The following is a 24,853-nucleotide window of genomic DNA, read 5'->3' on the forward strand; positions in this document are numbered from 1 at the left end:
TGATGTTGCACAACGCACACAATATTCTTTTAAACACTTCATTTTAAGCTTGAATGGTTGATGCAACCAATAGCTATAAAGCAGCCTTTTGGTTCTCCTTACGGCTAGCAGCTATTGCCGCAATCTTAATGGTACATTCATTGATATGGCCTACATAGGCAGCGGAAGCAGGGGACATGACCTTTCTGAATGTTTCCATGGGGCACGTTCCCAATACAAATCATAAATGGAAAATTGCCTAAAATTATCGTTTTTTGACCAAAATCAGTTACACGTTTTTTTGCGAGCCCCGCGCACCTATCAATTCGGAGCTAAAATAGTAAATTGAAAACAGTAACACTGAAAAAAAATATACTTGGTCCCAAACTGTTAATACGTCCTAAGCCACTGCATTGGTATATAGAATAAATAAGAGAAAATGGGCGTGGATTAACAGCTGTTTATGCTATCTTTATGGGGTTTGTTACATTCTACACTGAGAGTAAAAATGGGGATTACCTGAAAAAAGAAATGCACGGGCCCTCTAAATGTAATGCTTCCGGCCGCAGCCACTGCATTCATAATATAGAAATACTAGATCCAAATTGTGGTTATAAACCTCAAACCTAGTCCGGGTGTGTTGGTGTTTGCTGTTTGGAGGTATCTGACCCCTGCAAAATGTTCCAGAAATGTTTCCCAGGTTATCAGGCTTGATGTCCCCAAGTTTGAGGCTCGCACTCATCGGCGGCGGAACCGGTGGGGGGGGCAATTGCACCTCTACTTTTTCGACTGGGGGCTGCCCCCACTTTCAAACACATAATGTGCTGTGTGTAACATGTCTGGGTGAACATAAATAATCAAATCTCTATTCTAGACCCTTAACTTGCTTAAAGAAAGTGCAAAAAAACATCCGTGACCAACTCAGCAAAATTGCGCTTTGTACTTCTTTTAGCATATTCTGTTCTAAATTCGAACCCACCTGGCAGGAACCAGATATTTTTAAATTGTAATCATATATATTTTTGCCTTTTAGATGCTTTTCCACAGCTTCACATTGTATTTTAACCGAGTGCCTGGAACCCATGGACATCGGGTGCGTTTGTGGTTGTGGCACGGAGGGGTTGAGTGCGTTTGATCCATCTTTTCTGCTTTCAAGTCTTCCGTGCTCCATCCTTTGAGTCATGATGTCTTTGCGCTCCATGTACTCATTATTTCCCTTGCCAAGGACTCGCTGGTCGAGTATCCTTGTGTCTAGGTTATAAACTGCTAAAAGTGTTTATTTTAATGTTTTTAAACTTTTGTGTTATTGTATGTGTATACTTGTCTCGTGTATAATAAAGCTTGCTGATGAAATTAAAAATTTATCATTCAAAGCGTTAATATAAATCTAGGTGCATGCTGAAAGGAATATGTACTGTTTGCAAAACGTGCACAGTATACCCGAATAGTATACTCCTATGTATACTCAGCCTTATTGAAGTGCCATATCATATTGTACTTGGCTCGTTTGTTTGTATGCAGTGCAATATGATGAAATTGAAATTGAAAAATTAAAAAAGAACTATTAAGGCCCGCCTTTAGACCATAATGCACCCGCTAGGAATTATTGATCGAAACAACCCCTGTCACACATCTTTATTTGTTGTATTTGAATATCGCGCTATACCAGTCAGCACACCACCATGATCATGACTACATGCTTGGGAAGAAAAACCGCATGCAGCTACAAAAATGGATGGTTTATTCAAATAAGTATAACTCGAGTTTTCAGTTAGCAAATACAACAATTCATTTTTTAATTTAGACGTTCAAAATCTGTTTTCATTTACAGTGGATTTCTTCTAGATTTTGTACAGAAGAGCCACAAACTTGAGTCTACTTCATTTTGACTCACCCTGTATGCAAGCAAAAGCTTAACTTTTTGCACTATTGTTTAGAGCATCGAAGTCTAGGAAAGCTTTTCTAATGTTTTCAAAATATTTGTTTTAAACCAAAATATACACCATTATGTGCATTTCTGCATAGAGTGACAAAATTGCCTTTTCACATGCTTTTTTTTTAATATTTCGAAAAACGGGGCGAATTTCCAAAATATAAGAAACAAAAATTTCTAATTTCACGTCTATACTTAAGGGGTACTACACCCCTGGCCAATTTTGTGCCTATTTTTGCATTTTTCTCAAAAATTATAGCGCATTGGTGACAAATAAAATATGTATATTATAGGGGCAAGGACTACAACTACTGCACTGAAAATTCAGCAACTCAATGCAAGTAGTTATTGATTTATTGATCAAATAGTGGGTTTCCCTCATATTTGACTGTAACTCCACAACTGCTGTCCGTGCTGAAATAAATTTTTAGTGCAGTAGTTGTAGTGTAATAATATACATATCTTACTTGTCATCAATGCGCTATAATTTTTGAGAAAAATGCAAAAATAGGCACAAAATTGTGCAAGGGTGTAGTACCCCCTTAAGCTGAATTTTTACTCCGAACTGTTTTCTTTGTGTTGACACAAAAAGTGTATATAAAAGTGTTTATATTTCACAATTGCTATGTGCAAATGTAACTAATTCCATTTCGGTGCAAGTTAAAACAAAATCATGTTTTCAAAACATTTTTTATTTTACAAGATCATACATTATAAAAGTCATAGGAATAACGGAATCATACAGTAAACTTCCAACCACATATAACCCAAACGATATTCGTGGCTCCTGAGCCACTGCAGCTCTAGTTTCAAACTAATGTGAACCAATACATGATGATCTCTGGTGCCAGACGGGAACTGCATATCAAATATCACATCACTATAACATGGCACATGACCTTTGGAAAAGTACACAGGGTCCACAGGGGAGACAAGGATCAAATGGTATCAAACATTTGGAAGATGTGCGGTATCTTTTAATAGTGAATGTTGCTATAACTTGACATGTCATTTCATGATATAAAACTATGAACATATACGTGGAAAACGAGCATGGTCATGTGCCATCTTATACTGAATAGACTTACAGTAGGCTGAAAAGGTTCCACAATACCGCTAAATGAAATGCAATATAAAGCGAGACACATTCATGACATGTATTGTGTTTATTTTAGTTCAGATCAGGTCACTTAAACTTCGAAATGCAGGAAACTAGCTAATAAGATTGTTTTGTACAGCTGTTTGTATAATAATAATTATAATAGTGACACGAATCTACATTCAATGGAGGGAATGGATGGAAACATAGACGACTAAAACAAAATGGCAGACATTGGCGACCAAATTCATCAAACTACTACAAAGCCACGCGAGGGTGGATGGGGCTACATGGTTATTGTCAGTGTTTTTCTAATGTGTTTCGTAGAGTACGGATTTTATCAATCTCAAACTTTCTTTTTCGTCGAATGGCAGCGAGAATTCAGTACATCATCCGCAGAAGCAAGTATGATGGTATCTATGAATAGCTTCGTCATAGGTGTTGCAAGTAAGATTTCAGATTATTACACAAGAAATTACACAAGCTAATTTAGTAAATTGGTCCTACTTTACTAAGGTCGAAAGTGGGAGGGGGGAGTGTAGCGAGCAGGATATTTTGCATATTGGGACCTTTCTGTAATGTTTTCTTAAATCCTTTTAGACTGTTATCTAAATGGCGCCCCTTAAATTTTGAGATGGCTCACTTACATCATGCATGACGTCATGTGGAGACGTTTGGTGCTTATTTTGATTGCACTGGATAGAGGAGGCTTACAGTCATCCTTTGCTACCAAATAGAATAATATATAGTATAATGGGGTTGGTATAAAAATCTGTACACTCAAATGTTCATTTTTCTGAATAAAATTTCCTACAGTGTATATATCTACCTTTAGTCACCGGCACTAGCTTTAAAGTTCAGTGTTTTGTCATGTGTTAGCTAATTCTCGCATTTCACAATACGATGCGCCTCAAACGGTCGCTGGGTCGAGGCCAAAATACGCAGTGCATCATGGGAAAATGTCCACATCCAAAGCCCGCGTAATACAAATACAATAAAGGAACATACAGGAACATGCATCATTGTGGGTTTAAATGTCATTATAATGATGTTACATGCGAATGCACACTAAAACAACAATTTACAATTATAGTAGATCCATTTTGATCTATTGATCACAGGGAATACTTCGTGGAGCTGTTTTCAACATATTTATTATCACACTCGCGTGAAAATTCAATAGCAGATATAACGGCGATGTCGACTCTGGAGCCAAAAATTTTACTGCCAAGAGCAACCGCTGGTGGCGCATAGTATTGTTAAACGCGAGAATTAGCGTTACTTGGTGCGTGTACATACTTTTACGCGCGCGATCAACGTGCCACATGTAAACCTAAGAAACCAACGCAGCACACGCTGAACTTCAAAGCTAGTGCCAGTGACTGGAGGTAGATATAATAGAGTATACTCATTTGTTTTTGATCCCGTGCTCCACCAAACAATCAGCAAGTTATGAAAAATATCAGCTGTCTATTTTACAAAATACTACGCAACTCACTCTGCAAATGTCAATTGTTATCCTAGAACTTGGTCAGTTCCCTCGGATACCTAGTGTCATATACACATAGTGCAGTTTTGTCCACGGCAAATTCACCGTGACCTTTTCAACCATAAACCCGCTTCGTGAAGATTAAACCGAAATATGCAGTACTAAACCATTATAGTAATCGATTGTCCAATGCACATTTCTTACCACGTGATAATATTAATCCAATGCGCGATCGAATTGTCCGCTACGGTCGACTAATCCAATCGATAATGACGCTATTGACATGTTCGGGTGGAGCTCCATTGACTGAGTTTTGGGGATTTCTCACTGGTTTGCTATCATTTACTCATCAAGGCGCTCCACCGTTATTATAAGGACTATGCTAATAATTTAAAGATTGACATGTAGAAAATTTTATCATACTTGATTGACAGAAAGTACTAAATTTGTACCTATTACGGTTTGGTGGCACTCCTCTTCCAAACGCGACCAAGTCAGGGCGGCCCGGTGAAGCAAAATGTGCATTGGATTAACACGGGAGTTTGGATAATATGGTATATTTCCTTTCTCATACAAATGCATGCTCCCCCGTTATTAAAGCTTGTACCGGATTAAAATTCAAGATATTTTGAAAAGAATAAGTAACATAGAGCAAGTACTAAAATCGGAGCTTTTATACTTTTAGATATATGACGCTAACTAGTTCACTATACCCACAGCACAGCGCTACTAGTACGGGTCAATTACATATGTGAGTGCCCCTGTGTTGCGTGCATACATGTAGTTAACAATAACGGCATGATGACCTATGAAGACTTTGATTGCATCTTTCTGCTACATGATGTGTACAATCCACCTCGCTTTTGTATTTCTAAATGATAATCTCACTAACGAAACAGAACATTTACACATTCAACATATCAGTCAGTAGAATTTACCAACCGCCGAGGCTGTGACCGCTAAAGATTGTGACCGCGAAGCACGAGTGACCGCTAGTATTGTTAATTTTAGTCAGGAATATTATCACTCTGAGCCGACAATCTTTTTAACAACTTACTATTTACTAAATTGGAAATATCTCCAACTCATTATTTGACAAGATTATCCATTTAAATTTGAAATGGTTCTGTTATATCCCACTCGGAGAAAACAAAGTTTTGGTCATTTTTGATAATAACCTATTCATTTTTGACAAGAATCTATTCAAATGACAAAGCAATCTTATCAAATTTGATGAGTTTCTTGTCATTTTGATGTGACAATCCGATTCATTTGGAAGAGAAATTTTCTTGATTATGAAGAGATTGTCCCCCTCCGGAGGGTCATACTTGTGAAATATGAACAGATTTTATTCATTTGTGAGGAGTTGCTTTTAGAGTGTAGGGAAAAACAACGCCCCTTGGCAAAGTGTACAACCACAAAATAGGCCAGTAAGATAAGGGTTAATACACATTGTGCTTTCCTTTCAGGTCCGATCAGTGGTATACTCGCTACGATGTTTGGTACTCGGGTTGTAGTCATGACCGGTGGGTTACTTGCGGCTGTAGGAATGATTTGTACGATGGTTATGGAGTCAACTCTAGGAATTATACTGAATTGGGGAGTTATGATAGGTTTGTACATGATTGCTGATTACTATAATAATCATTTGCAATAACTTTATTCCATAAATGACGATTTCAAACAGCATATTTAGCATGATTAGCGGAGCAAATTTTCATTCAGCTGATAGCATATTTTTCTCAATTTCGCGATGGTGCAATTATAGTATGACGTCATAGAGGACACCTGTAGCTATCCTGGCAAATAGAAGAGTATTATAGAGGGCTTGTATACAAATATATATATGGCCATGTGTTTTGAACTCGCCCCTATTTGAGTGTCGCGCCCTTTTTCAGCTAATTACGCCTCCTGAGCAACAGAGTCAACATAAAGTCTGCACAAAAAGTAACGCAGCTGTTATAAATATGTCTATAGCTTCAGTACTAGTAATTGTTTTTACAATATTTCAACATTTAAGTAACATTCGACGCGGATGAGCGAGACTCCACCACCTTTTTTGGGTGGCGAGTTCAAGACACATGGCCATATGGGGTTTGTAAAAACACATCAATAAGACAAGATTTGTTAAACACATCTCTGTATGACCAACCAAAGGCCAAAAGTAAACTCCAAACACATTTATTCATGTAAAATACATGCTTGTGTCATGCCTTGCTATGTGTTTGTATATATTATTTATTTTGCATTTCCACTTGCATATTGTATGCTTTGCACTAGCGTATATAGCCCTTTTTAAACAACCTCGTGCCCAGGGTATCAACAAAAGAGAAGAAAAAGTTGGAGAAAAGAGAAGAGAAACACCTGCGTGCATGTATTTTTGGTTGAAATTAATCGCATATTTGACCATTTCAGCTTTTAAAAAAGCAAATTTGACTATTTAAGCTTCAATATGTTATATTTACACGTTTCATGATGCTTTCTTAGCTCACCAAGAAATGGGCCCCCGGTTACTGAAGTTCTGTATACGCGCCTGTACAGGGTTTAAAAGAAATACCCCCCCTTAAATTACAAAACATTTCGTTGCATAACTTGAAATACGTTTTGTTGATTTAAAAAATTCAAAAATCTGCGAATAGTGGAATCGTTTTTTTACTGTCCCAAAGTTGTTCCATATTCAAAAACAATTTCTCTGCTAAAAATAATCACATTTTCCAAAAATGAAGCTTTCAGAAAAAAGTTGCACTCTTCCACATCCCATACATACCCATAATGTGTAAAATGTTCTCGATATCAATGTTATGATTGATTTAATTAGTTTTTTACTTTATGTGTGACTGATCCCTCAGTCACACATGCAACTGTTTCAGTCTACCATTAACCATCACACTACAAAACATATTGCTCCTCCTATAGTGATTTTACCACCGGTTGAATAAAGAAACCCCATTCATGTCAAATTCATGTCAATAAATCGTTGTTTTATGCTGAAAGATATATAATTGCATGGGTTACAGAGTTATCGGACACAGCATTAAAGAAAACAATAATTAAATCAATCAAAACATTGATCATCATTTTGCTCATTGCACATAATAGTAGACTTAAAATTAGATTAGGTTATAAATCTTTGCAACTGGACTTACTGTTTTTGTTGACTACAGTATCACGTCATATCTCTGACGCTTCATCAGGCCTAGTGATGTGAATTGGCTCTGTGTTATTGACCTGTGACGTCACGGTGGTAGGAGTGACGTCACACTGGAGTCGCAGAGGAATTTTCCTGATCGTTGGTTCGTAGCTGTGAGACAGGTTGTGTCGTAGTCCCCCTCCGCGATTCAAAGTTGGTTCCTCCCTGCGAACATATATTGCTTCCTTTACCCCTCTTTCGAACCACCTATGTTCTTTGTCGAGCACAATAACGTCTTTATCCTCAAAAGTATGCTTAGCTGCTTTGAGGTGCGTATAAACGGATGAATCGTTTAACCCTGTTGAGCTGGGGCGACGATGTTGGTACATCCGTTTATGGAGCGGTTGTTTAGTCTCTCCTATATAATAGTCATCACAGTCCGTATCCTGGCATACGGAATAGTGATGCCAAAATTACGAGTGCTCGACGAGGTGGTGGAAGGTCGTCGAGCACTCGTAATTTTGGCATCACTATTCCGTACGTCTCAGATGTCTCTGAGAAATTAAAGAGGATTTTGGACAACATCAGATTCCTGTCTCACTAAAACCGTGCAACACACTGAGACAGAAGTTAGTCCACCCTAAAGACATGGTTCCTCAGCGTAAACAGAGTAATATCGTGTATGCCATCAATTGCCAGGATACGGACTGTGATGACTATTATATAGGAGAGACTAAACAACCGCTCCATAAACGGATGTACCAACATCGTCGCCCCAGCTCAACAGGGTTAAACGATTCATCCGTTTATACGCACCTCAAAGCAGCTAAGCATACTTTTGAGGATAAAGACGTTATTGTGCTCGACAAAGAACATAGGTGGTTCGAAAGAGGGTAAAGGAAGCAATATATGTTCACAGAGAGGAACCAACTTTGAATCGCGGAGGGGGACTACGACACAACCTGTCTCACAGCTACGAACCAACGATCAGGAAAATTCCTCGGCGACTCCAGTGTGACGTCACTCCTACCACCGTGACGTCACAGGTCAATAACACAGAGCCAATTCACATCACTAGGCCTGATGAAGCGTCAGAGATATGACGTGATACTGTAGTCAACAAAAACAGTAAGTCCAGTTGCAAAGATTTATAACCTAATCTAACTTTATTCAACTACCTGGATGATTGAGAATATTCATAGATATAATAGTAGACTTGCTAAGGGGTTGAACGCTGCATTTTTTAGTACAAAGGTCCCACTTGGCATGGATGTTCCTTGGGGCAAGAGATAAAGATTCATCCAAAGAGACACTCTGTCTCTATGCATAAAATCCCCTAATACTAAAGTAAGCATAAATTATGCTAATTAGTACCTAAAATATGGTATTTTCTAATTTTTGGACCATTTCACCTAAAAAACTATAAATAGTTGAATTTGGCTTACTTTAGGGTAAGGTTGTTTAGGAGTTGGATTGTCATCTGCATGGTACAGTACTATAAGCACGTAACTAGTGCTAGATGTTGACAATCTAGTGACATTTTGCAAACTGTTTACTCTATTTTAACGCATTGTAGAGAGACCGGATGCGACTGATTAGTGCTGATACGACCATTATTATGTGATTTTTGTTTGTTGCAGGATTTGGCTTTGCACTTGTCTACAATCCGTCCGTCGTTATGATTGGTCAGTACTTTGATGAACATTTCACGGTTGCAAATGGTGTGGCATATGCGGGAGGTTCAATCGGTCAAATATGTTATCCGTTAATGACAAGTGCCCTCATTGACAACTACGGATGGCGTGGAGCAGTTTGGGTTCTTTCAGCTATAACCTGTAACTTGATAGTTAGCGGAGCAATGTTGAGGCCAAAACGTGAAAGCAAAGAATCGACTTATGCGCATAATAACCCGGCAATTGATCATATTGAACATGTTGAAGCAGAACATGACTTATCTATAATATCGTCATCCAGAATGGAATCTTCAGGCATTCAATTGACGTCAGATACCAGACATTTAGGTTCAACACAAGAACACACTGATGTTATTGTTCATCAAGCCAATATAAATGATGGATATGAAATTAAACTCTTTTCAAAACCAGATACATCTGATAGTTCTGTGAAAACAGCATCCCAATTCCCAGACACGGTAACCACAGAAACAATTGAATCAGAGAAGAAGACGACATGTGAAAATAATGCAATACGCAGGGATTGGGTGACAGTTATATCTGTCCTGAAATCTATATTTAAAAACATTTATTTTGACATAATGTTGGTTGTTTTGTTCATTTCCGGCATGATAGTCTTCGCACCTCTTAGTCATGCAATACCTCGCGCATTAGAGGCAGGGCTCAGCGAATCGAAGGCAGCCATCTTACCAACTGTGTTTGGCATTGGAAACTTAGTTGGGCAAGTTGCACCCCCTTTTATAGCCGATTTTCTTCATATTCAAAGAGGCGTAATTACTGCGTGTGCATTAGCAACGTGCTCTATTTTGAATTTTCTGAATCCATTTTTCAATACTTATTGGCACCACACTGTTTATCAATTTATCTACGGGACTGCTTCGGGGACTCAATTGGTATTCTTATATACAATTATTCAGGTAATCCTTCATGAGGAATACCGTGTTATGGGTGTGGGTTTTGCAGTTTTCGTCGACGCACTTGGATACTCAGCAGGTGCAGTGTCCGCAGGTAAGTGATGTATATTGGATAAACACTAACAGAACTTTAATTATGAAGAAGATCTTCTTTTTCTTGCGTATGTTCAAGATACACCAAAGTGCAGTGTACTGAATGGCAGAATTGTACGGATAAAGCAACAACAATATGGAAGAGTCTGGCCCAATCGCATTATATGGAAGAGTCTGGCCCAATCGCTTCGAAAGAGAGATGGGCATCAAATTTTAAAATTGAAGATACACAGATGTGTTCTGCAGATTATGATGCCTCATTTGTCTTGATAGCCCAAAATGTATTGACATAGTGACCCTTCGAATGAAAGATGCAGATTTAAAAGTTGCACCTGTACCTGAAAATGTTGCTTTTGTTGCTAGAGTTCTTGCTCGTCACTGGTAACCGCAAGACAAATTTGACCAGTCATATAGAGAATATATAAGGTTATATACCAACAATAGGCCGGGTCAGTGTATGGAACTAAACCATAATCATGATCAGAATCGTTTCAGACACCTAACGGGTTAAATAGGGGTGGTTTATAGAATCTGATGGGGTATTTGTCAGTACGCGGGGATCACGTCGATAAAATAATAGATTGCGCCGCACACAATGTTCCTTTAAAATCTAATTTGATTTTGTATTATTTTCAGGTTGGATGGTTGATGTAACTGGTAGCTATAAAGCAGCCTTTTGGTTCCTCTCAGGATTAGCAGCTATTGGTACAATCTTAATGATATATGTGACATTTATTGAAAGGACACTGAGAGTAAAGACGTGGATTAGCAGCTGTTTGTGCAAACGTTAGGTGTTTGTTTGTGACATTCCAATTATAGGTTAATAACTGACTTCAACATAAAGTAGTTTACGATTGGGATCCTAAGATGCTTGGTGTTTTTATAGGGTTGGTTTATAATAATATGATATTCGTCACTCTGCAGTTTGACGGCGACTTCACGTGATGTTGCACAACGCGTACCATATTCCTGTAAATACTATCGTCATTTTGTGTTATGATCAAGTTGGATGGTTAATGCAACAGGTAGCAATAAAGCAGACGTTTGGTTCTTCTCAAGATTGGCATCTATTGGCACAATCTTAATGATATATACTGCGCCAAGAAAGTATCCTTACACTTGGAAAAATAATCACAATTTCAAAACTGAACCATATTGGGGTAAATTTGTTTTTGGAATTGATGCACTATCTAATCCTGCACAGGAAAACGGATAATGTTTTTGGTATATAAATAATTGCATGAATTTAATCTTTCCAAATGTGCATTTTTATTTCCCCTCGGCCAGTCCTTGTGAAAGATATCACGGTGCAGAATGGTATCGAGACTTTTAGGACACCCCGTACTACCCGGGTGTGATCTTCGCAAAGTTTTGTACAATCTATATACCAATGTTTCACAAAAAGCACTAAAATTAGCCAAATGAGGTGTTTTAAGGGAACTTTTGCTTAAATGCGCATTTGTCACCCATCGACATATAAATATTGTTGAAAAGGCACCCCTTGAGCATGTAGATTTGAAGCCCGAGGGGCACTTCAATTTGAAATGGATATAGGTGTAGGGCTGGCACTTTCGCACTAAGGGGCATTCGGTGAGAGCAAAATGTAAAAATATGGGGTCATTGGGTGAGAGCATATTTTTTGGCATTCGGTGAGAGCAAAATGTAAAAAATATGGGGTCATTGGGTGAGAACATGACCTTTTTATTAAATGGAATCTTTGGGTGAGAACCAAAACAGCGCCACAGAAACCTCGAAAATCGAAAGTTGTTGTTCAAATTGAACTTGTTAGGGTCTTTGGGTGACAGATCGAAGAAAAATAAGAGAGCATGTGTTCGTAAAAAATATGGGGTCTTTGGGTGACAGCGATGCTGAAAAAGGGGGTCTTAACAGCCCTACATACGCGTCACCTCCCAAGTTGGAGTGCCCCCCGGGGGCTACAGTCACCTTCAGTAAATTCAGGTCTCAATTATTGAATATAAATTTTGTTCTTTCTGATTTCAAGGACATAAATATTGGGATTCCACGTCAATCAATACTTTGTTTTTAATGTTAGACTCATTCCTAGAATCTGTCAAATGTAAGTGTGTAGGCCTAATGTATGCTGATGATACAAGTGGGATATGATTGCTGATTGGTTCAAATCAAATTTACCAACTTCGAACATTAAGTATAAATGCGAACTGAGTACTAGGCAAGCTTAACCCTGCTTTTTGTTAACGGAAGGGAAAGAAGGAAGGAATAAAGAGAGAAAACAAAGAAAAAAGTTGTTTATATGCCTATAATATCACTAGGGCGATTGCGTCATCACACCACGTGGGATGCACGCACGAACGGCGCATATATCAAGTAGTATTTTGTAGTACTCAGGCGTATTAGGGTTAAGTAAATCTAAGAATATATCTCTCTGACGTTTGGCACACACGCATATTTTCATGTAAATGTAACAATGTTTTTACCGTTTCCGATGTTAATTTGGTTCTGAGATCACCTACCAAAATCTGGAATACAATATACATGACCTCATTAAAACGACATTCCAGTGTATAATCACGAGTTTCAAGAAAATACCATAGAATAACCCCCGAGTGTATCAGTATAATTCGTCAGAACCAGAATTAATGCTGGACTATACATGCTATATGGACGTTCATTTTAAACTACAGGGGTTTCCTCATTTTCCTCTGGATAATATGCAGCAAAACAAAAACGAAGAGAGACATGATGTTTTGCACAAACACATTGGATCTATTGTAAAATTACTTCTCCGTTGTCTTAAGGGATCTAAAATGAGCGTTTATTGCGTTTCGACAGTATTTTTTGTGGGACATGAGACCACCTCAGACCTATCGAATTGCATTCTGAATACGAAGCATGTCTTTCTGATATAAAATAATTTTCATTTTTGAAAATCACAAAATAATACAAATTTTATGACAAATTATAAAAATTTGATATTTTTCAAATTTTTTATATATAACAGTCCTCGAAGTAAATCATATAAATCTAATGATATATTCTTAAAGTGTATGTAGCACGGAGGAAAAGCCGACGGTCAATTGAAAATTTTGACCTTTCATATTGAAGTTATGTATTGTTTTGCCAAAAAGACCTAATTTTTTTGGTGTTTTGGGAAAAAAAAATCCATATCTTCAATACGAAAGGTCAAAATTTTCAATTTATCCTCGGCTTTTCATCCCACCAACATACACTTCAAGTATAAATCATCAGATTTATAAAGTTTACTTCAAGTACTGTTAAATATCAAAAATATCAATTTTCAATGATTTGCCATAAAATGTGTATTAAATTGCGAATTTCAAAAATCAAAATTATTTGATATCAGAATGACATTCTTCGTATTCAGAATGCAATTCGATATGTCTGATGTGCTCTAATGTCCCAAAATAAATACTGTCCAAACTTTCATACCCCAGCCCTTAAGGAGTGGGTAGAGGTGTGAACTTCTTTTTCTCGGTACACTAAAACACCGTGGCTAAAATAAGCACTCAAATGATGTGGACTAGAAGTCCATACCTTTCGCTTATACAGCGAATTCTGTTTGACCTTACCTGGACAGGGTAAACTGGTCGATCAACTTCGAGGTAGGGGTTATTGTTGAGGTCAAGCGATTTTTTTTTTTGCTCTTGGGCAAACATTTTTATAGATTAATATTATGATACAAAGTAATATTGAGTTCGAGCTTGATAACTAAAGGTCATGTTTTTTATGTTGGGCACCAATTGCGTTGCATGTGTATTTTTCAAACAAATCACATGCTTTTACAGGTTTGGTACTATAACTTCAAAAGTTTACATTAGAACCCAATTAAAGTATATAATTCTGGGAGTCATTATACAGGGTAACCCATAAAATATACAGGGTGTAACAAGCAAAATAAGGATGAAAATATTAGTTCAGTTAGGGGTGTCACCCCCCGACGTACATTGATAATGTAAAAATTTGACAACTGTTTAAAATAGCTAACTTAATTGCCCACCCAGTCATATGGAACTCATGGCGGTCAAGTAATTCAAAATGTAGATACAGGGTTGTCAAAAATCTATATTTATATAAATTTCTTCAAAACACACCTTATTTTGCACTGGAAATGCAAATTTTCATGATTGAGGTATGTAACTAGATGTAAAAGAGCTCAACAATCCAGTTTTGAAAGTTAAAAGAGAATTCGACAAAGCGTTTGTGTAAAAAGTGACTTTTTGGCCCAAAATTGAGTGTGAGGGTGCTCTTTCAGATTTGTCGCAAACCTTCTATGTTTTACTAGTTTTTAGTTTACTAAAGTAAAGAGGATCACAACCAAGGTCTGCTTAAGAAATTTGAGCCTTTTATCATGTTTTGTTTGCCCGTAGCACCCTTTTGAATGTTCCCTACATTAAATCCCTATTCAAATGCATAGAGGTCAATGAACTTTATTAGTGTAGCAACAAGTAATTAGTAAATTTTAATTGTCTAATTAACAAATACTGAGGCAATGAATGCTAAACATGATATCATTTAGCCGAGATCAAGTACAGAAACAAGTAGAAAATAGAAATCCATCAATAATGTTTATTGAAGATCATGTGGTGGAGGATCACCATTGTACAGCATTGTGATCCTCCACCACATGATCCTCCGCCACATGAGCCACCCCTGACTAATTAGACTTAACGAGTTACAGTAATTAGTACAAATGAAAATCATAAATTTTTGTATCAGAAATTGAAAGGCCAATGTCTAAGGAACAAAATAGTACTAGACAAGCTCATAATAAACATCAAATAAATAAACGACATGCATGTAAACATGTCTTGATGAGTAAGAATGCAACAGAGCCACCCTTTTTAGGTGCCCAGTATAAAAAACATGACCTAAAGCTAAAAAAGTCTGAATTTTGATGGGGGCAAATAAATTATCATGGTATCATGGTATAAAAATGATTACTAAGAAGAAAAGTAAAATTTGGGGCTTGTCCGGGAATTGAACCCGGGACCTCTCGCACCCTAAGCGAGAATCATGCCACTAGACCAACAAGCCGTTGCAGAGAAGCGCCGCAAAATAGTAATATAACCATAATAACTATTTTATCTATTTTCGAAATTATCAAGTCAGGTTGTTTGATGTGATCATTTATTAATTTTTCGAACAAAACATAATTATAATGTTCAATTCTAGACTTGAATAATCACACTAATAAACTGTATATACACATATATTTTGTAGCAATTTTTAACATAGATTTTCGTTTCTATATCAAATAATTCATCTTTTTCTGCTTTTTGTGGTAATTTTAATTCTATAAACTTTACATTTGGGTGCAAATTGAGGGCGCTATTTACATATATTTTAAATTTAAATTAGCCAAATAATATGAGTAATACTTACATTTCATGATAAAAGTTTTTGAAAATTCCCTTGTCATTTGTTAGTCTGTTTGCTGATGTTCTAATACCATTTTACAAGAGTCTATCCCTTGTAAAGATGCAAACAAGATTTTAGATAAATAGCGCCATCATTGTTTAACTTTTAATAGAATACCGTAAACGTTCGCCTGATGGCGATATGGGCTCCCCTTGACATAACTGGAATTGTAGACACAAACTAAAAGTGCCCTCCCATAAGAATCCCACTGAGCAAATAGGACACGTACCCTTAATTCTTGTTGGGATTTGTAGAGGAGGGGGCTCTCTATTTGTACATGAAATTTACCCCAAGGTAAAGGAGCCCAGGTGTGCCATTAGGCGAACGTTTACGGTAGTAGGTTTGTACATAAATCGATATGGATAACCCCCCCCCCCCCCCTGGTAAAGTGGGCAACCAAAAATACGACAGGGTGACACATTGTGCTTTTCTTTCAGGTCCGATCAGTGGCATACTCGCTACGATATTTGGCACCCGTGTTGTAGTCATTACCGGTGGGTTTCTTGCGGCTGTAGGTATGATTTCTACGATGGTAATGAAGTCAACTCTAGGAACTATACTAACTTGGGGAGTTATGATAGGTTTGTATATGATTGATGATTGCTATAATAATCATGTACAATAACATTCCATGATAAATGACTGTTACAAACCGTATATTTAGCATGGATAGCATTTTTCTAAATTTTTCGATGGTGCACTTATAGTATGACGTCATAGAGGAGACCTGTAGCTATCCTATGATATCAAATTAAACAGTACAGAGGGTTTGGTATATTCACATTATATGGGGGGGGGTTGTGAAAATACATCGATAAGACAATGGTTTAACACGTCTCTGTACAGTGTACTTAATTAAATTGCAAAATATTATTACACATTTTGCAATTCCGAATTTGTAATATGTTATCAAAAACAACATTTTGAAAGTATTTGATGACGGAACAAAAATATTCAACGACGGAAACATTTACAATATAATCACAAAGTTGAACAAAATATACAATTTCGCTGCACAGCAGTCTCATGTTGTTCCGACTTTGCATTCAAATGTATAGAAAGACCACTCGCTATGTAGAAGATCCCCGGGAGAAGGCCAATTGATTAATGTAATATTATGTAATGTAATGTAATGTAATGCAATATAATGTATCGTTCCCAATTGGGTTCAATTCAACTTTTTGTTTGTTGCAGGATTTGGCTTTGCTCTTGTCTATAATCCGTCCGTCGTTATGATTGGTAAGTACTTTGATAAACATTTCACCGTAGCAAATGGTGTGGCATATGCAGGAGGTTCAATCGGGCAAATCTGCTATCCATTATTTGACAGGTGTCCTTATTGACAGTTACGGATGGCGTGGAGCAGTTTGGATACTTTCAGCTGTAATGTGTCACTTGATAGTCAGCGAAGCAATGTTGATGCCAAAACGTGCAGAAAAATCTGCAAGTGAAAGCGAAGAATTGACTTATGCGCATAATAACCCGGCAATTGATCACATTGAACATGTTGAAGCAGAGCATGAATTGTCTATAATATCGTCGTCAAGAATGGAATCTTCAGGCATTCATTTGACGTCGGATACCAGATATTTAGGCTCGCGACAAGAACACGCCGATGTTGTTGTTCATCAAGCCAATATAAATGATGGATATGAAATTAAACTCTTTTCAAAACCAGATACATCTGATAGTTCTGTTAAAACAGCATCTCAATTCCCAGACACGGTAACCACAGAAACAATTGAATCAGATAAGAAGACGACATGTGAAAATAATGCAATACGCAGGCATTGGGTAACAGTTCTATCGGTCCTGAAATCTATTTTTAAAAACATTTTGTTTGACATAATGTTGGTTGTTTTGTTCATTTCCGGCATGATAGTCTTCGCACCTCTTAGTCATGCAATACCTCGTGCATTAGAGGCAGGGCTCAGCGAATCGAAGGCAGCCATCTTACCAACTGTGTTTGGCATTGAGTACTTAGTTGGGCAAGTTGCACCTCCTTTTATAGCCGATTTTCTTCATATTCAAAGAGGTGTAATCACTGCGTGTGCATTTGCAGCGTGCTCTATTTTGAATTTTCTGAATCCATTTTTCAATACTTATTGGCACCACACTGTTTATCAATTTATCTACGGGACTGCTTCGGGGACTCAACTGGTATTCTTATATACAATTATTCAGGTAATACTTTATGACGAACACCGTGTAATGGGTGTTGGTTTTGCAGTTTTTGTCGACGCACTTGGAAACGCAATAGGTGCAGTGTGCGCAGGTAAGTGTTGCATATTTGACTAAACTAAACTATATTTGACTAATTAAGCTATTTCTTTAAATTCTAATTTGATTTTGTATTATTTTCAGGTTGGATGGTTGATGCGACTGGTAGCTATAAAGTAGCCTTTTGGTTCTTATCAGGATTGGCAGCCATTGGTGCAATCTTAATGATATATGTGACAATTATTGAAAGGACACTGAGAGTAAAGACGTGGATTAGCAGTTGTTTTTGCAAACGCTAGGGTGTTTGTTTGTGACGTTCTAATTATTGGTTAATAACTGACTTATAACGAACATAAACAAAGCTGATAGTAGTTTACGATTGAGACCCTGAGACGCTTGGTGTATTTTATATAGGGGCGGTTTGTAGGAATGAGATATTCGTCAGTTTGCAGACGACGTCACTTGATGTCGCACAACGTACACAATATTCCTGTTAATATTATCTTCCTTTTATGTTATTTTCAGTTTGGATGGTTGATGTAACTGGTAGCTAAAAAGTTTTCATTATAGATTTTTGAAAAGTTAATGTTACAAAATATAGATATATATTTTGATGACATAATCTATGAACCCTGTACCATTCATGTGAATGCCAAGTTCCCGGGCCAAGTTCACAAATTGCGTACTTAATCCACATTCCTGAGGAAGCTGTTTACATGACATAATAAAACAACACAAGTGCCTTTACCACAGTACATTTAGTGGGGTAATATTGCGTAGGTAAAACCATAATACAGTATGGCAGATACCGTATTTTATTCTCATGAACAACAGAACAAGGGGATAAAACTTGTTCAGTTTTGTGTCAAGAGTTCAGTCAGAATATGGGCAAATATTTTTACAGTATATTACACAGCCGCGGTTTCAACTCAACAAAACCTAAACAAAGATTGTTATTAATTTCATTGTGTTGATGACAGGAGATACAGAGAAATGCCTTCACCAAAAAGTGTTATTCTGCAATGACCATCGTCCTTATTTGTTGCCACCAAGAATTAAGAAGTTCTAAAACTGATTTATTTTCATATGTGCAATATTTAACTTTTCAATTTAGTGCAATAATAAGTTCAACCATTTAAAAAGAACAAGAAAACGAAAAAGTAATAATAAAAGAAGATGAAACAAAGATGTGCTTGTGTTTAACTTTCGTTGTACGATATTTTGATGGTTAGTCACTATTGACACCCCTGTCATCTTGCGCCTTCAAGTTAAGTTGCTTTTAAGATACAGAAGCGAAGTTTAGCAAACAATTACAAATTGAGCCCCCCCCTCAAAAAAAAAAACCCCATAAAAAGCAATAATTGCCCTGTGCATTTCTTTTGAGAAATCTACCTTAAAGCCATGTTATAACATTTCCATAACTAGATTAGTATTTCTTTTCCATAAAATGTTAGCTTTTACTGTCCGATATGTCCCCTTTTAATTTTAAGCTGAACAGCTGAAGTAAAGCAAAGAAAATTGGAATTTATTACCAGCGCCTATATCGTCAATGCGTGTCACTTCATTCGGTTGTGCTACGACATGATCCTTTATGTGTGTCGTCATGTACATGTACGTAATGTGTTATGAACATCCGCGTTCGACTGAATAATTCCATCGTAATAATAAAACGACGGTTCCTGCGTTTAATTCAAAATCTCGGATTGTGACTAAACTACCGCACCTAGAGTCTTGATTTTTGCAGGGTATTTTAGTTAAAAAAGTACATTATAATTATGTGAAAAACAGAATTCTGAAAAATATTGAGGGCGTCTTCCTCAGCAAATGTTATAATATGGCTTTAATCGTGACTATAGCAAATAACGGTGCCAGTCCCGGGTAATAGTGTATCGTTATTTAAGGTTTCATCATCTGATGGCCCTCTATCAGTACCTAGCGCGGAGTCAAGTTTCGAAATGAATTAGAGTTTAGTTACAAATCGAGTGTACGCCGAAAAGAACCATTCAAATTAAACCACAAGATCAAGAATTACTTTTGTAAAAAGGCTATTGTAACGCCTGAGGCAGAGACCAATAACTCAATTACTAAATCAATTTCGCTGGAAATTCATAAACCTTAATAGTTTCTGTTATTGCTAACACACGTTGCAAATGATGTGATATATCTGAATAGAATTGTGTGAAGACAAAGACTGATAATTTGTACAAAAATATTTCCTATTCTATCGATTGGACAACTTTAATCAAAATATACCTCAAAACACGATAATTTGTTAAAATAAGAAATACAGTTTTAGTTTTCCCATATAATTTCAATATTAACCTGTATGAGTTCAATAGAATAACGCACGAACCTATCGATCACTTTAGGAAATGAAAACGAAATGAAAGCTCATTGTATATACTATAACAAGTTATTAATTTGTACTTAGATCTTGCATAAAATTCTTTCAAAGGACTTGTTGCAAAAATATACTGTAAAAATAGCGTTGATAAAATTTGGCGTTCAAGAGACAAAGCAATTAGGGTGTACCGAGATTAATAATTACTGTTGTCTAACTTTGACACATATCACGATCTCCTTCTGAACGATTGTTTAGCAGTCAAGTTAGTTCAATCGTTAGCTCAATTAATAATGTGTTAGACTCTGGTGTGATGTTGTTTTGCGATGCGAGATCGAGCCCCGGCGCAGTCCTCCCTTCGACAAGGAACTACTTAATTAGGGGTTCATTCATATATTTTCATATCTAAACGGTTGTTTATCCCCGAGGGGGGCCGCATACATACCAGGACATTTTGTGATTCTTATTTCATCAAAATAATAACAAAAAATTACAGGTAACATTTTTAAAAACACGATTTTCCTTCATTTTCCCTACCCGGCGATCTCATATCCGTGATACCGGGCATAAACGTTGTTTATGTCCGGCCCTCGACCAATCACGCGCGCTGTTACATAGCGTGTATGTATGAATAGAGAGTTTATGCCCGGCTCTTGACCAATCACGCGCGCTGTTACATAGCGTGTATGTATGGATAGAGAGTTTAACCAGTATTGAAAATTCTGCACGTACGAAATGAACGTGCAGACAACGTAGAAAATGAACAAATGTCCGTTTTACAATATATTAAAGACAGTTAGGGATTCAATCATGTTTCACCGTTGTTCATCACCTTTTAACAACGATGCGGCCGCGTCGTCTGCGTGGTTTACTTCGCGAGGGCAGCTAAAGCTGCCCGAGCGAAGTAAACCACGCAGACGCGCCGGACGCGAGTTGTTAAACGGTGATGAACAACGGTGAAACATGATTGAATCCCTTTCAACAACGAAAAGAAGCTAAAGATCGTATAATTCCCGATTATTTCACGAGGAATATCACTTAATCATTGCCACTCATCTTTACAAAAACTTCGATGATTTCTTTGTTGATATCAGTCAGCAATAAAACTAGGGCCTACCGAATAAAACGGCAATGTTTAGCCGCTACCTGAAAAATACTGAATTCAACAGCTCTCAGATTCAACTTGCAAGCTTGCACACGCATATTGCACGCACAAAAGTTCCAGACATGACGAATTTTACGCGCTCCCGCGTAATGCGTAGTCTCGCTCGCGTTCGCGTATACGCTACAGTAAAAGTGTGGATTCATCACGGTTTAACAACGGTTGGCTCCTGTACAAAGGTATAGGAAGAGTTGTTGAATCAAGGATATTGAACATACGAAGGAGAGTCTAGTGGCTATTAACATGATCCATTTCGCTTGTAAGAAACCATTTCGTCGGGTGCATCACATACTGGTCAATCTTGAATTTTTGACTTTTCTGAGAAAATTGGTATATAGTTCTTTCTTACGGAGCTCTTCTAATTCAACAAATCACAGACCTCAATTTTTCCTAAATAATTGGTTATAAAATATTAAATTTGAACTATCTATGATATTTACAAAATACGTATTTCACATACTGATCTATCTCGAAAAAAATCCACGCATTTATAGGAAATCGCAATTGAACATCTTCGTATTAAGTTTACCTTTCTATAATTTAATTAGACTATGGATTTGCATGAAAGTGGTTTTAAATTAAAGCATATACTTAACAGATTTATTTATTTGGAATCTTTAATTATATTTACATATGCAATATTGCTTAAAACTACACGTAAATTAGCATCATAACTTCTGATGTTATCTAGCTACTATAAACAATATGTCTGATTTCACTTACATCTGGTCTGCATGTCTGATTTACCTTAAATGAACGAAAGTCGTATCCTGCAGATACATTTTTCTAGCATCCATAAAAAGATCAACCTCTCGTACAAGTAAGTCGTATCTGAGCCTAATTATCTTAGTTTCTATGGAATTAATTAACATATCATATCTTAAAACATGCCTTTTGATTTACGTTTTCATGTCATAAGAGCTCATTTTCGCCACAAATGCAGATGCGACCTTCACATGACTACCTATTTATCTCGCATTAAAGTGCCTACCACAAATTCACAAGGCAGCAACAAAATATAGGAAAGGCTTATTATGTTCAATAGGCCAACTTTACAAGTCCTCAAATGAGGTCACACGTATTAGAATTTAACGTAAGTTTAATTAACTTAATTAACGCCTCTGTTAGAGTTAGTGTAACGACAGTTTGTGTGTGCGGTATACAATCTCTACAATTTATTAGTTTGGACATCTGCATTAGTTGATCCTGTGACAACCTTTTCTTTAAATTTAACAACAGGATGACCCTGTTCTGCCTTCAAACAGCATCCAAAAGCTTTCCGATAAGCTTGTCTGTATCGCGGATTGCTCAGTCCATATATAAGAGGATTGAGTGAAGAGTTGACGAATCGAAGACAAGTCCCGTAAAACTCAAAGTTTCGAACCATAACCGGATCAATAAGAACTTTATACCATGTAACACTACCAACGAATTCTGCTGCGGTGTGAATTTCATACGGTAACATCAAGATAAAGAATATCGTGCCGTTGATGATAAGCATTTTTGCTACCTGATTTCGTACACGTTGCACATCATTTTGCCTTTCTTGGCTTCCTTCACCTCCGATATTGCGTTTTCCGAGACGCGCGACGATCAACGTGTATAATACAATGTTCAAAATCAAATTCACGATGAAAAATGATGATTGGATCCCATAGCTTACGTTATACCAGGAAAGCGTCAGAGAAAAACAAATAGTCTGCACATCTCCGATATGATAACGTGCCATTTCTTTCAGTCCAGGTGGCCAGAGAAAGCACGTTGAGTCCGATCTCACGTGTATCATGCTACCTAGAGAACCCATTGTAGTAGCAGCTATCCAGGCGACCACCGTAACTTTTAAGGTGTATTTTTTACCAATAATCATACGATGCTTCAGCGGATGACAGATTGCCATGTATCTTTCAAATGTAACAAGAGTTACCATGCACACAGATCCATAGAAAGTCAGTTTCATCAGCAGAGAAAACGATACGCACTGTGCTGTTGTATAGTATGGAAAATGCAATAGAATTCCAGGATTACTATTCCATGTTCGCAGTAAATCAACAGCAGAAAGGACGAGAAACATGATGTCCGCAACAGCCAGATTTGCCAAGTAGACATTTGTTGCGGTTTTCATTTCACGTACGCGAGCCAAAACAAACAGAAATAACCCATTCATCAGGATTCCAAAAAGTGCAACCAAAGGAGACACGTAGAATTTTAAGATATAGTTGTGCAACCTGTAGAACACCCCAATATTGATCAAAAGCTCGGGTGATACCAAAGAAAAATCAACGGGAAAATACTTCCCCGCTGCAACCATTTCATAACACGATGTATCAAGCCATGGGTTGTAAGGCATCACTCCTCCTTCTACTCCTGAATCTCCACTATACATCAGCGAATCATTTTCAGAGTCAAACAATGAATTGTTCATACTGTAAGTGGTCAAAGGATCTAGAGTGACTGCTATTGCCATTTTAAACGAAGGAAAGTCAAAGAGCGAATTGTCACATTTTTTTGTAGTCGCCTTTATACGACTTGAACCAATTCTACGCGGCTGCGCAAAAAGAAAGTTTGTTATTGGTAGATTTAGGTTTTATAACAAATTGGCATGCGAACATAATTAAATATATTGAGCGGTGGTCAAGATTACACTCGCGCCAAATTGATTGTGTCAAAAACTCTGAACAATTGTTACAATAACTGGTTTGACTTGACTGAGGATATGATTGAAGTCGGGTCTGGATTTATCTCCTTTTTTTTACAAAAAGGACCAAAAATTGGAAGCAATAAGGATATGGATCAAAGACCAACCAACGATAAGAAGGTACCCATAGTATCACTCTTTAAAAATAGTTATTTCATCGACTAGCAAAATAAATAAGCCACATATATCATCGTCTACGCTTTCCGGCTATGTTGCCATTGCGCACGCTACTACTGCTCTCCAGGCTAGGCTATTCTGTCGTTGGTCTGTGTCAGAGTTTGTTAATCTACTTCTTTCTGGATTTGCGCCACCCACGTTGGTTTGGGTCGCCCAATAGGGCGTTTTGTGTTACGTTAGAATTCAGCTAGGGCTTGCGTGCTGGAGTTACGTCTGGGAGTCTGTGTGGTATAGATGACCTACCCAGTTTAGTCGTCTTCTTTTGATGGTTTTGCTCCAGTAGCGTAGCCAGCGGGTGGGGTGGGGGGGGGGGGTGGCAGGGGGAAGACTGCCCCCCTGACAAAGGGCAAAGGAAAAGAAAAAAAGAGCCTCTTTTTCATCAAAATTCACCCCGATCATGGGCCAAAATAGTGTAAAATACAAAAATTTTGCACGCTGCGCGCACACATTGTCACAATAAAGCAAATTTCGTCTCGATCATGGGCAAAAATAGTGTCAAATTCAAAATT

At 37.3% G+C, this 24,853-nt stretch overlaps 2 protein-coding genes and 1 non-coding gene across 3 annotated transcripts; 1 reads left to right on the forward strand and 2 right to left on the reverse strand.

Moving 5' to 3' along the window:
* Nucleotides 1-2,594: 2,594 nt before the first annotated feature.
* Nucleotides 2,595-11,935, forward strand: LOC140166374 (monocarboxylate transporter 13-like). The gene is made up of 4 exons (XM_072189823.1): nucleotides 2,595-3,458; nucleotides 5,970-6,113; nucleotides 9,271-10,332; nucleotides 10,968-11,935. The coding sequence occupies exons 1-4, from the start codon at nucleotides 3,236-3,238 to the stop codon at nucleotides 11,120-11,122; spliced, it is 1,584 nt and encodes a 527-aa protein (XP_072045924.1). The 5' UTR covers nucleotides 2,595-3,235; the 3' UTR covers nucleotides 11,123-11,935.
* A 3,358-nt stretch (nucleotides 11,936-15,293) lies between these two features.
* Trnap-agg (transfer RNA proline (anticodon AGG)) lies at nucleotides 15,294-15,365 on the reverse strand. Its single transcript has one exon. It is a non-coding gene; the product is annotated as a tRNA-Pro (tRNA).
* Nucleotides 15,366-22,640: 7,275 nt separating this feature from the next.
* On the reverse strand, nucleotides 22,641-23,936 carry LOC140166896 (growth hormone secretagogue receptor type 1-like). Its single transcript, XM_072190381.1, has one exon. The coding sequence runs from the start codon at nucleotides 23,934-23,936 to the stop codon at nucleotides 22,641-22,643; it is 1,296 nt and encodes a 431-aa protein (XP_072046482.1).
* Nucleotides 23,937-24,853: the final 917 nt, after the last annotated feature.

This window comes from Amphiura filiformis, chromosome 12, assembly GCF_039555335.1.
Source record: "Amphiura filiformis chromosome 12, Afil_fr2py, whole genome shotgun sequence".
Taxonomy (NCBI): domain Eukaryota; kingdom Metazoa; phylum Echinodermata; class Ophiuroidea; order Amphilepidida; family Amphiuridae; genus Amphiura; species Amphiura filiformis.